General features: G+C 39.7%; 1 protein-coding gene across 5 annotated transcripts in view; it reads right to left on the reverse strand.

Moving 5' to 3' along the window:
* RBFOX1 (RNA binding fox-1 homolog 1) overlaps nt 1-13,593 on the reverse strand; it is a 363,548-nt gene that overhangs the window by 210,966 nt on the left and 138,989 nt on the right. For all 5 annotated transcript variants that reach the window (XM_040440370.1, XM_040440372.1, XM_040440369.1 and 2 more), the window contains exons 6-7: nt 12,188-12,248; nt 1,467-1,520 (exon numbers count right to left, since the gene is read on the reverse strand). In XM_040440370.1, coding sequence (XP_040296304.1) covers nt 1,467-1,520; nt 12,188-12,248 — 115 coding nt within the window. The remainder of the gene's footprint in view (nt 1-1,466; nt 1,521-12,187; nt 12,249-13,593) is intronic.

Genomic DNA, 13,593 nt, shown 5'->3' on the forward strand with positions numbered 1-13,593 from the left:
ATGGCACAGATGTAAGAATTTTGGCATAAATAAAGGCATGGACCGACATATGGCTACTGGATACCTGCAAAAAAAATTGTGGACATTGACAAGAATTTGAAAATCCCTCAACATGTGTACACTGTGGCCAGCACCTTTTCCCGAACCCATAGGACATGTTCATAGTTGCAAAAATTTCTGCCATTGGCCTATTAATTTCAATGGGGTTTGGTAATCCATGAACATGTTGTAGAAATGATACCATTAAGATAAACTTTAATTGCATAACCATTCATAGACACCACTGAGGTAGGTGTAAAGAGTCTACTGAATATATTAGCTTTTGCGCATGTCATGAATTCCAGAATTTTGGTGCAATTTGCAACACAATTGTTTTGTATTCTCCATAGTTAATTTGGCCATTTTGCCTATAGCAACCAACCAGGTTAGTTTAACAATAAAGGCTAAGCTTTGATTGGTCCATAGGGACATCACAGCCATTTTTTCAGAAAATTTATCAGACAATTTGAATTTAACTACTTTAGCACCCTGCCATTTTTCACCTTAAGGACCAAGCCATTTTTTGCAAATCTGACATGTGTCACTTTATGTGGTGATAACTAGAGATGAGCAAATTTCATATTTTGAAATTTGTTCACGCTTTGTTTGGTAATAAAAGCAGAATTGAGTTATGGATTGCATTACCACGGATCATAACGCCTTTAGTGGCATTCCGTTATTCATTTCGTAATAATAGAGGTCTATGGGCTGCAAAACGGATCCGTTCCGTTTCCATTAAAATTTTTGTTTTAGCAGTTTTTATGATTTTTTTTTCTACGGCGTTCAGGTGAGGTGGTCGATCATGTGATATTTTTGTAGATCCGGTAGATGTAGATCCGCAGCAATACACAATATTTCAGTTTTTCTTTTTTTTTTACAATTTTATGTGTTTTATTTTTATATATATATAATACTTTATATTTTTTTATTATGAAAAATGCTAAGGGCTGGAGCCCATAGGCTTCCATAGAAGGCAAGCCCTGATGCCTATATAAGGCATCGGGTTTGCCTTCTCTGCCATCGGGTCCCCTCCACTGCAGCGCGGGAACCTGATGGGGAAGCTGAGGGCACCTGTACATACAAGGGGTTAACACACCGGCATCTGTGTTTTCACTGATGGTGGCATATGTAGCAGGGGCCTGTGCTGCTGATTGGGCGGGCGCAGCTCCTGCACCCACCTGATCAGCTTGTTGTACATGTATGGCGCTGGTCCTCAAGTCACGTCCACCAGCACCGTATATATATATCGCGCGGGTCCTTAAGAAGTTCATAAGACATGATGGATAACAAAACAATCAGTGTAGCAAATACCCCTATTTCATTTTTGCTTATTCTATCTGTTAATGTGTATCAGCAGTTTTAACAGAATCCACTCCATTTACAATTTTATTTGAAACATTTTAAAATTAAGTTGATTTGACACGTACCTGCATAGAATTCAGGACTGTAAACTGCACCGACAACAGGGTTTAACTTCCATCCTATAAAACAATTGTAATGATATGTTAAATGCGTAATAAGCAATGTATAAAATAGATTTCATTTGTATTAGCTATTTTAATGTTTCAAACATTTTAAATCAAACTAAAATTTTCAAAATGTAACTTAAGGGTGAATGAAATCAAATTTTCAATATTGGTGATGTTCATATATATATATATTTTTTTTTCAACTATAGCAGATTTGGATATATCAAGGTGTCTGGAAACAAACAGACCTGCCCTCTGATTTATTGAAGAGACCTTGAAATCAGTGTTAGGGCTCCTAGACATGACCCTGTTATGCATCTTTGTTGTATCGGTTTGTAATAAGGCATCAGTAGAAATCTATGAGTAATACTGTACGTCTGTGTGCCTCTGACTTCACATGGAGACATAAAGAGATTCTTTCTAATGGAAACTAAGTGAGACTAAAACTATTATCTTCAAATGTATGCTATTTTATGGTATTATTCTTTATTAGAAGCACTGCCTCTAGGAGATATGTTGCTGTATGGAGGCAGCATATTGCAGAACACAGGATGTCCACTGCTGCTTAACTGCAAGGACTTAGCGTGTGACTTTATAGGGTGCATACATTAGGCATACATAAAGCCTAAATTATGGAAACCTACTAGTAAGAGTAGTCTACCAATGTGGGACTCTATCAACAGGATTTATCCTTAGAAAGCATTGCTACCACTTTGCCTTAAAATGGAAAGATCTTTCTAAAGTTATATAGTTAGATCAGTCAATTAGAGCACTGACTATGCCCCTAAATAAACTTAAAAAAAAAAATCCTGTGTGACATTCAAAATGACCTCTTAAGTGTTTACTGGGCATTTTCAGGTAGACAAAGTGTCTTGCTGAATCATTGCTCTGCCACTCCAACTCTGGTTCTTTGATTGAAGTAGATGATGCCTCAGTGTAATTCATGGGCTGCACAAACATTTTTACTTGCATGAATGAGCCAAAAATGTGAAAGTGCAGTGTGTTGATTCTTGTGTAGGCAGAGTAATATTTTTTCTGTATATGTGCAATTTGCATGTTCAGATTTACTTTCATCATTTATTAGGTGGCATGTATATGGGCAAAACAAAACTGGTTAGGTGGCCCAACATTGTTAAATGCACTCGGCATGTGCTTGTTCTTGGCTCAAGCATGTAAGTGAAAGATTGGATAATATTGAAGCATCATACACATTATTTACAGTATCTGAACCAACTGAGTAAATATATCTAGCAGATACTTGAGCTGCAATTGGCATATAGCACATGAGTTATTCAAAGTTAATTTTAGAAGGTATGGGCTAAGGCATTGAAATTGTCTAGAATTAACTTTTTGGGTCAGACAGATTGGTAGCAACAGAATAAGCGATGTTCAACCTGCTATATAACTAGGCCAATTCATAACTGCTTGTATACAACTATTGAAAAAGAAATGCATACTTACAAAAGTTAAAGTTTTGCAAAACCTCACCTCAATAATCTGCTAGAAATGCTCATGTAAAATATACACTTAGCTATATGTAAAATGACTTTCTGTAACATAATATTTTACCCAGCATTGGTAGTAAATGGATAAGACACTATTCTTTTCAGCATAATAGAAACCTTGAGTTGTGCCAACATTTCAATCAAGTCATTGTATATTTTTGTGATATTTTATAATTAAGAACTTTGCAGCAATGTGATTGAATCCTGCCAAAGAGATGAATGGTTTTAATCATTCTCATATCCTTCAGACAATTCTGTCAAGAAGTCTAAGGATCTTTATCACATTTCAAGTTTCACTAACGGGTCTTCAATTTGTCCATGAAATTTCTTCTCAGCTCCAGGTCGATGCACACAGCTTAGAAGTACCTTCATATTTCATTTCCTTTCCACTCCATTTTCTGATGGCTGTATTAGCCAACTTTTTTCGGAGTCAATGCAGGAAAGACTTAATTCATCATGATGAAAATAACACCAATTAAAATTTACTTTATCTTGTCAGAGATATGTGCTGGCTCATAAATGTGTGGGTTAATCATGTGTGAGAAGAGCTAATGTCACTGCCCTATTAAAAGAACCACCATGGAGGCTGATGTTGTCATTTGTGGAGGTAAGTTCTTTGTTGTGGGTGTTAATGGCTATATTTGTCTTCGTGCATTAAATGTCAATTATTCTTTGACATTTGCCATTGCAAATGGCGGGTCATTAGAGAAATCACTGCTTTTTTCTAATGCTTATGCTGTTTTAATAATGTCCTATTCCAACATTTGTGTTAAACTTTTCCTGATATTTGACATTATTTTTGTATTTTAAATGTGAATACTATTACTGATATTGGCTTACCAATTATAGTTAATGAAGGCAATGCTATCACTTTAGAAAAAGCTTTCATTTGAGTTAAGGAAAAATGAAATACTTAAAATTACTTTTTTTCTGTTTAGGTATGCCTAGTAAGTGTGAAGAGTCTTATAGTCCAGGTGCTTCTTTGGGAGAAAGATATATTAATTAGCTTTCCTTCCAAACAGAATAGTCAATGCCCAACCTTTTAAATAGACCTTGAAGCATATCTTGCATCTCATCTGCAGACAGCTGTTTAGGAGTGATTGCCCTTTATCATGGAGAACAGAGATAACTAGTTTAGCTAGATAAGGGTCCTTGTTCAGGATCTAGAGGGTGCTATTTCAACTTATAGTGCCTAGAAGGAGTGAGGAGTCTTACAGGCTAGGCAATGCTTCTCTGGGCTTGTGGGAAATATATATGTATATTTGCTTTCTTTGAAGCTAAGGGTGCCTTCATATGTGGGAGAAAAACCCAGCAGTAAAAATATGCAGCTATGGTTTAAGATGCCCCTCTAGGTTACAAGGGAAAATATATCACTATATATTACTTTATTTCCTGAAAGAAAACAAAAAGCTAAGGGTGAATTCACATATGGCAGAAAAAAACACAAAATATGCAGGTGTGGATTCTTAACATATGCAATAGTGTTGAGCGATCACGCTCGGCCGAATACCAGTTCGGCTCGAGCATCGCTATGCTCGGCACATGGCGATACTTGGCCAAGTACCGCATGTGCTCAATCGCAATGCTTGAGACTCCTCCCCGCAGGTTTTGCGGCTGCTAAGCAGCCAAGAAACGTTCAGGTAAGTCCTGCCCTCCCTATAATGCCAGTAGCCATGTTGGGTACTGGAATTACAGTGATTTACTGTCCGGAACACGTCATCGGGTGCTATATAGCACCCGATGACGCATGTTTGGCTCATTCAAAGTCCGGAAGAGCTGAGCATAGGAAGGGACAGACAGTCTAGGGAGTGTAATTGAATAATTTTTCTGTAAAAAAAGTTTCACAGACCCAAAAGTCCTTGTAAGGACTATTGTGTGTGACAGCAGCAATATATGTTTGGCGTGCAACCTGCACTAAATTGCTCAGTGTTAGGGAAAGCTGTGCATAGGAAGGGACAGACAGTGTAGGGAGTGTAATAGGAAGATTTTTATACAAAAAACTATTCAGAGACCCAAAAGGACTATTGTGTGTGACAGCAGCAATATATATTTTTAGCGCATCCTGCTCAAAATACAGTGTAATAGGCCGCTGCAGACAGGTAAATTATCCATGCCACTTCTCCTGTTTAAAGTGTGCGCATCCCTAAAATATCAGGGACATCCAGTGCACTTTATCCGTAGACAGTGTCCCCTGTGTACAGTTAAATTATCCTCTCCACATATCCTGTGTAAATTGTGTGCATCCCTAAAATAACAGTGACATCCAGTCCACTTTTTCCGTAGATGGTGTCCCCTGCGGACAGTTAAATTATCCGCGCCACATCTTCTGTTTAAAGTGTGCGCATCCCTAAAATATCAGTGACATCCAGTACACTTTTTCCTAGACGGTGTCCACTGTGGACAGATAAAATATCTCTGCTACATCTCCTGTGTAAAGTGTGCGCATCCCTAAAATATCTGTGAAATCCAGCGCACTTTTTCTGTAGATGGTGTCCCCTATGGACAGTTAAATTATCCGCACCACAACTCCTGTTTAAAGTGTGCACATCCCTAAAATATCATTGACATCAAGTGCACTTTTTCCATAGACGGTGTCTGCTGTGGACAGTAAATTATACGTGCCATATCTCCTGTTTAAAGTGTGCACATCCCTAAAATATCATTGACATCAAGTGCACTTTTTCCATAGACGGTGTCTGCTGTGGACAGTTAAATTATACGTGCCATATCTCCTGTTTAAAGTGTGCGCATCGCTAAAATATCAGTGACATCCAGTACACTTTTTCCGTAGATGGTGTCTGCGGCGGACAGTTTAAATATCCGTGCCCCTCTACTGTTTAAAGTGTGCGCATCCATAAAATATCAGTGACATCCAGTGCAGTTTTTCCGTAGACGGTGTCACCTATGGAAAGTTAAATTATCCGTGCCACATCTCCTGTTTAAAGTGTGCGCATCCCTAAAATATCATTAGCATCCAGTACACTTTTTCCATAGACGGTGTCCGTAGCAGACAGTTAAATTATCCAGGATATATCTCCTGTTTAAAGTGTGCGCATCCCTAAAATATCAGTGACATCAAGTGCACTTTTTCCGTAGACGGTGTCCGCAGCAGATAGTTAAATTATCCGCTCCACATCTCCTGTTGCGCATCCCTAAAATATCATTGATATCTAGTGCACTGTTTCCATAGGCAGTGTCCGCTGTGGACAGTTAAATTATCCGCGCCACATCTCCTGTTTAAAGTGTGTACATCCCTAAAATATCAGTGACATCCAGTATACTTTTTCCATAGACAGTGTCCGAGGCAGACAGTTAAATTATCCGGGCCATATCTCCTGTTTAAAGTGTGTGCATCCCTAAAATATCAGTGACATCCAGTACACTTTTTCCGTAGACGGTATCCGAAACAGACAGTTATATTATCCTCGCCACATCTCCTGTTTAAAGTGTACGCATCCCTAAAATATCACTGACATCCAGTACAGTTTTTCCGTAGACAGTGTCTGCTGCGAACAGTTAAATTATCTGTGCCATATCTCCTGTTTAAAGTGTGCGTATCCCTAAAAAATCTGTGACATCCACTGCACTTTTTTCACATCTGCCATGTAATGTGTGCGCTTCAAAATGTTTCTGTGAGATAAAATTGTATTTTTCAATAGACGGTGTCCGCTTCTGACAGTGACTTACCAGGCCCACATCTGCTGTGTAACGTGTGCACTTCAAAATGTTTCTGTGAGATAAAATAAAAATTTTCACTTGACGGTGTCCTCTTCTGACAGTGACCTGACCAGGTGAACATCTGCTATGTAATGTGTGCGCTTCAAAAAAATTTCCATGACATGAAATGTCATTTTTCATTAGACGGTGTCCGCATCTGACAGTGACTTTACCAGGCCCACATCTGCTGTGTAACGTGTGCGATAAAAAAATAAATTTGTGACATAAAATTACATGTTATAATTGACGGTGTCCTCTTCTGACAGTCGAGAGTGGATAATTTGCGCGCCCCCCGCTTGCCTTCCTTGGATGTGGTAGCCGTATCTCAGGCTCCCTCTCCGGAATCGAACAGTGATTGCCCTTTTCCCGTGGTCACCATTTTAAGCGCATAAAAGAACATCGGAAGTTACCAGGCCCACATCTGCTGTGTAACGTGTGCGCTTCAAAATGTTTCTGTGAGATAAAATTACATTTTTCACTTGACGGTGTCCTCTTCTGACAGTGACCTGACCAGGCCCACATCTGCTATGTAACGTGTGCGCTTCGAAAAATTTTCTATGACATAAAATGTCATTTTTCATTAGACGGTGTCCGCATCTGACAGTGACTTGTCCAGGCCCACATCTGCTGTGTAACTTGTGCGCTTAAATTTTTTTTTTGTGACATAAAATTACATGTTTCAATTGACAGTGTCCTCTTCTGACAGTCGAGAGTGGATAATTTGCACGCCCCCCGCTTGCCTTCCTTGGATGTGGTAGCCGTTTCTCAGGCTCCCTCTCCGGAATCGAACAGTGATTCCCCTTTTCCCGTGGTCACCATTTTAAGCGCATAAAAGAACATCTGAAGTTGATAGGGCAGACATCCAAATAGATCATCGACGTCACGGGGACGTGTGATCAGGCAGCAGACCCTTGCCCATAATGTTTGCAATGGTCAGCTCACCTGCAGGCCCTCAACCATAATTTTTTCGATGGTCAGCTAAGCAGCAGGCACTCTCTCATAAGAGTCTGGTCAACACAATCCTCACCACCGGGGGTCACATAACTAATTAGCACGTAGGAGTCTCATTGGTTATCTGAATTAACCAGACAAATCGCTCCACCAACTCAGAACGTCCATTCACCATCGCCCACAGTATTGAGAAAGAGCTATCAATCTGTCAATCCTTTCCGTGTCCGTGCCGGGTGAGGTTTGCCGTGTTGAGTCAAATTAACCACCTGGTGGTGCCCTTCCGTCAATTAGTTTAAGTTTTAGCTTTGCAACCATAATCCTCCCAGAACCCAAAGACTTTAGTTTTCCAGAAGCTGCTCGGCGGGTCAAGGGGATAACGCCGCCGGATCACCAGTTGGATCATCTTTGAATCTCCGACTTTCGTTGTTGATTAATAAAAACATTCTTGGCAAATGCTTTCACTGTGGTTCGTCTTGAGATGGTCCATGAATTTCACCTCTAGCGGCGCAATACAGATGCCACCAGCAGCCCCTCTTAATCATGGCCCGGTTCCGAAAATCAGCAACATTTTTGGCTGAACTAGCACTTTATATAGAAGTAAATATATAGGAAAGAATATTTCCTAACAATTTTTCCTCTAAAATAGCTTTCATCTTCGGTATTGTGCGTATTATTGTTAGTTTGTAAAAGTGGCGTACTAAATCGGACAAAATCGTTCCCAGCAGCGAACTGGGAGTCCAAGATGCATCTAGACATTCTCCCCATGCTGTTTCGAACCATTTCGGTGGTGTTTCCATCAATTTCTGACATTTTCCTATGAACTAGGCACCATCCCCTCTTCAGAGCAGGGGGTACCTGGTTTAATGCTCGGGTTCTCCCATTGACTTCCATTATACTTGGGTTCTCGGTCGAGCACCCGAACATCCCAATGTGTTCGGCCCAAGCCCCTGAGCACTACGGTGCTCAATCAACACTTATATGCAGGTGTTTTTAACAAAAGGAGAGTTACCTAGCAAAGCCAGTTCTCTCTCTTTATCTCTACCCAAACAAATCTGAAAAAGTACTGATTCTACTGAAACAAAAAAGAAATAAGAAGAATTTCAATTCTGAAGAATTTATTCACTCATTTCTAACTTGATTTTTTTTATTTTTTATTAACGCCTTAGTGACCCCCTGATTTAGGCCTTACTGACCAAGCGTTTTTCTTCCTTTTTTTATTGTCGCCTTCCAAGAGCTTTCCATCTTTGTAGCTATATGAGGGCTTGCTATTACTGGACAAGTTATATTTTTAAATAGTGTCATAGTGCTTGGGGAACACATAATTTTCCGATTAACTTTTATTAACTCTTTCTGGGAGGGAGAGTGAATACAGAAGGTTCACCACAAGATGTAAACCATTGGTGAGCCTCAAAAACAGGAAGGCCAGATTAGAGTTTGCCAAACAACATCTAAAAAAGCCTTTACAGTTCTGCAACAACATCCTATGGACAGATGAGACTAAGATCAACTTGTACCAGAGTGATGGGAAGAGAAGAGTATGGAGAAGGAAAGGAACTGCTCATGATCCTAAGCATACCACCTCATCAGTGAAGCATGGTGGTGGTAGTGTCATGGCGTGGGCATGTATGGCTGCCAATGGAACTGGTTCTCTTGTATTTATTGATGATGTGACTGCTGACAAAAGCAGCAGGATGAATTCTGAAGTGTTTCGGGCAATATTATCTGCTCATATTCAGCCAAATGCTTCAGAACTCATTGGACGGCGCTTCATATTGCAGATGGACAATGACCCAAAGAGTATTGCAAAAGCAACCAAAGAGTTTTTTAAGGGAAAGAAGTGGAATATAATGCAATGGCCAAGTCAATCACCTGACCTGAATCCGATTGAGCATGCATTTCATTTGCTAAGACAAAACTTAAGGGAGAATGCCCGAAGAACAAGCAGGAACTGAAGACAGTTGCAGTAGAGGCCTGGCAGAGCATCACCAGGGATGAAACCCAGCATCTGGTGATGTCTATGTGTTCCAGACTTCAGGCTGTAATTGACTGCAAAAAATTTGCAACCAAGTATTAAAAAGTGAAAGTTTGATTTATGATTATTATTATTCTGTCCCATTACTTTTGGTTCCTTAACAAGTGGAAGGCACATATGCAAACTGTTGTAATTCCTACACTCCTACATGTAAATACCCTCAGATTAAAGCTGACAGTCTGTAGTTAAAGCACATCTTGTTTGTTTAATTTCAAATCCATTATGGTGGTGTATAGAGCCAAAAATGTTAGAATTGTGTCGATGTCCCAATATTTATGGACCTGACTGTATACTGACATTAACCCGCAGGCTGCACCAGAGGCATATCCTGCTTGAAAACACTCAAGGTGCAGTCTTGTACACACATTGGCACCTTGCAATCACATTTGTAGGATGCCAATGGAAGACAAAGGGAGTTTGCTAACTCGGTCACCGCTTATAAGGGATTAAACAGTGCCAATATGGGCTGTTAGAGCAGAAGCGTGGCTCTAATATAAGATCTGAGCCCTTGCTCTCCACCGGACAGGGGTCCCATGCAGCGCTTAGACCAGGCCACCTTGGAGAGGCGGCAGCCCCAGCCTAGGACTCCTTAGTGATCACTGTTAAAGGATGTATTGGTGGTGACTAAGGGGTAAAAATCGCTATCAATATGATTCAATATATGGTCAATGAATTTCAACATGGCAGCACATAACATTAGTTTGGGGAAATACTAAGAGACTAGGGTATGCTTATCCTGAATGCATTGGACTTTAAAAATAAAAACTGTTCTAAAATTATTTTATTAATACAATCTAATATAATCAATGATAAAAAAACAAAACACAAATCTATATTTCACATTGACAAGTTTTTGTTCATGAAGTTCAAAATTTTTATAGTGGCAGCATATTTCAGGGTTTTAAAACCTCTGTTTTTAGACATTGGTGCATATTTACTAATCCTCTAGATCAGTGATGGGCAAACTGCGGCTCTTTAGCTGTTGAAAAACTACAAATCCCATCATGCCCTGCTATAGGCTGATAGCTGCAGGCAGACTGGGCATACCGGGAGTTGTAGTTTTTAAAACAGCTGGAGAGCCACAGTTTGCCCATCCCTGCTCTAGATGGTCTAAATGTAGGCTGTCTAGACATACACTAGATTTATAACAGTAGCTCAGGCTGGAAGATACATCTAGTGCATGGCTTGACACTTTTACCTAACTACCGTATTTTTCGCTTTATAAGACGCACCTAGGTTTTTGAGGAGGAAAATAGGAAAAAAATATTTTGAACCAAAAGGTGTGATTTTGGTAGGTTTTAAACTAATGGTGGTCTCTGGATGCCGCACTGTTATGAGGGATCTGTGGATGACGCACTGTTATGGGGGATCTTAGGATGACGCACTGTTATGAGGGATCTGTGGATGACACACTGTTATGGGGGATCTTTGGATAAAGCACTGTTATGGGGGGATCTATGGATGATACTGATGGGGGATCTGTGGATGACACTGATGGGGGATCTGTGGATGACACTGATGGGGAATCTGTGGATGACACTGATGGGGGATCTGTGGATGACACTGATGGGGGATCTGTGGATGACACTGATGGGGGATCTGTGGATGACACTGATGGGGGATCTGTGGGTGACACTGATGGGGGATCTGTGGGTGACACTGATGGGGGATCTGTGGGTGACACTGATGGGGGATCTGTGGATGACACTGATGGGGCTCTGTGGATGACACTTATGTCATCCACAGATCCCCATAGCTGTCATCTACAGATCCCTCACCAGATGCATCAGTGTGGAGGGAGGAGATGGAGACACTCATGGCGGGGCCCGGTGCAGTGACTCTACTCTAATACACCGGGCCCCGCAACTGTTAAATACATTCAATCCGATCTATATCTAAATGTATACCGCACTGTTTGGTACTTACTGTAGTACCGTAAGTATAGCATTAAGACAGCGCAGACCGGCAGCTCCCTCGGTAATGCACCGTCTGTCCTGCCTGCCGCAGCTCCCTCCTCAGGTGCCGCCTGCCTGTTTATCCAGCTTTATGAATGAACAGGCAGGTGGGGAAGGCGGCGCATGAGGAGGGAGCTGCGGCAGGGGGGGCAGGCGGCGCATGACCGAGGGAGCTGCCGGTCTGTGCCGTCTTAATGCTATACTTACGGTACTACAGTAAGTACCGAACAGTGCGGTATACATTTAGATATAGATCGGATTGAATGTATTTAACAATTGTGGGGCCTGGTGTATTAGAGTAGAGTCACTGCACTGGGCCCCGCCATGAGTGTCCCGAATTGGCCCAAAAATGCACATGACTACAACAAATTACATCAATTTACAGACTGTCACATGCTAATAATAAAGTTGCAAAAGCATTAACAATTAACAAATTAACAAAATAGTATATTTCAGTTATCTATAGACATAAATAATGTATATAAAATGTATATAAAAATAAACCTAGTAGATACTTACCATTTGTGTAAGGATTCAATGTCTTTTTATTTGTCATAACACGTGCTGTGGCATTATTAACCTGAGCATATACAAAAGGGAATTAGTGTTTGTTCTGATTGTGTAGGCCAGATATTTTTATGCATCTAAATTTAAAATGTTTATTTAATATAATTGTATAGAACTGTAAAAAATACACAAAAGTGTAAGAAATTCAAATCAAATTACTTTTAATTTCATTTACTTCAATCTTTAAAAAAATACAAATCATTTCACTAAAGCAACAGCATATCAATTAAAATTTAATAAAGGGACATTAAAAGGAAATTAAAAGGTTTTGCATAATTTAGAATTCAAAATCATGCTCATATTCTATGAGAACTCTGAAATGATAAATATTTAAAATAATCAAAGAAGAATGTTATATAAAGCAGCATGCAATGGAAAAATAGAGAAGGGAATAAGGATGAACTGAAACTGTCAAAGAAATCCAAGTAAAAACTAGAATATTTGAAAACACGTTATGTAAAAACCCTATCAAGCTTTCAACACTTCAAACAAGAATCTCAGTGTCATCATGTGCTCTAACAAACATGGTATAAGCTTGGCTAAATAGCTTCTGACAAAAAAAAATTTTAAACGATAAAAGGTGCTTTAAAAGAGCTGACCATAGATGACTACAAAGAGGCCCCTATAATGGTAATTTTCCCCTCTGTGGTTTTTCCACTAAAGTAACAATTTTATTAATAAGGGTATTGGAAGGATAATTTTCATAGGGCTTTAATGAAACATATAAAGTATTCAAATAGTATATTGACATTCTATTGTTCTAGAAAATATTGATATATCTGTGGTGAATGAGGATAAACACCATAGAGTCACACTGCACCTGACCAAAATAAGTCTAAAGCACAAAAATGTTTGAACATCGCTAACAGTGTTGTATTTCAGAAAAAATTCTATTCACTACAAAGCCGAATTTCCTTGTTTTTCATAGTAGCATATCAATTTTCCCTGAATGCTGGTAAAAATAAAAATAAAAATCATAATGATCTTATCCATTTGATTGAGACGAGCCAGCCGCCTCCATCTTGATTGAAGAAATCGCATGAAATCCCATGCGCTGTGACGTATGACGTCACCACACTGGCTAACATCATCATAGGCCGAGCGAGATTTCATGCTAGATCTTCAGTCAAGATGAAGATGGCTGGCTTGTCACAATCAAATGGATCAGAAATATGATTTAATTTAATTTAATTTTACACTATGTTATTACTATGAATTAATTTATCATGAATCACTATAAATCCGGTATACCCAGGCCACTCTGCCTTAGTGTATAGCCACACGGAGTGGTCATGCTGCGGTGAAGAACCACGTGGCCAATTAGCCGGCAGCTGCCATTTAATAATGAAGACCGCACT

The sequence above is a fragment of the Bufo bufo genome, chromosome 7 (genome assembly GCF_905171765.1).
Source record: "Bufo bufo chromosome 7, aBufBuf1.1, whole genome shotgun sequence".
In the NCBI taxonomy this organism is placed as follows: Eukaryota; Metazoa; Chordata; class Amphibia; order Anura; family Bufonidae; genus Bufo; species Bufo bufo.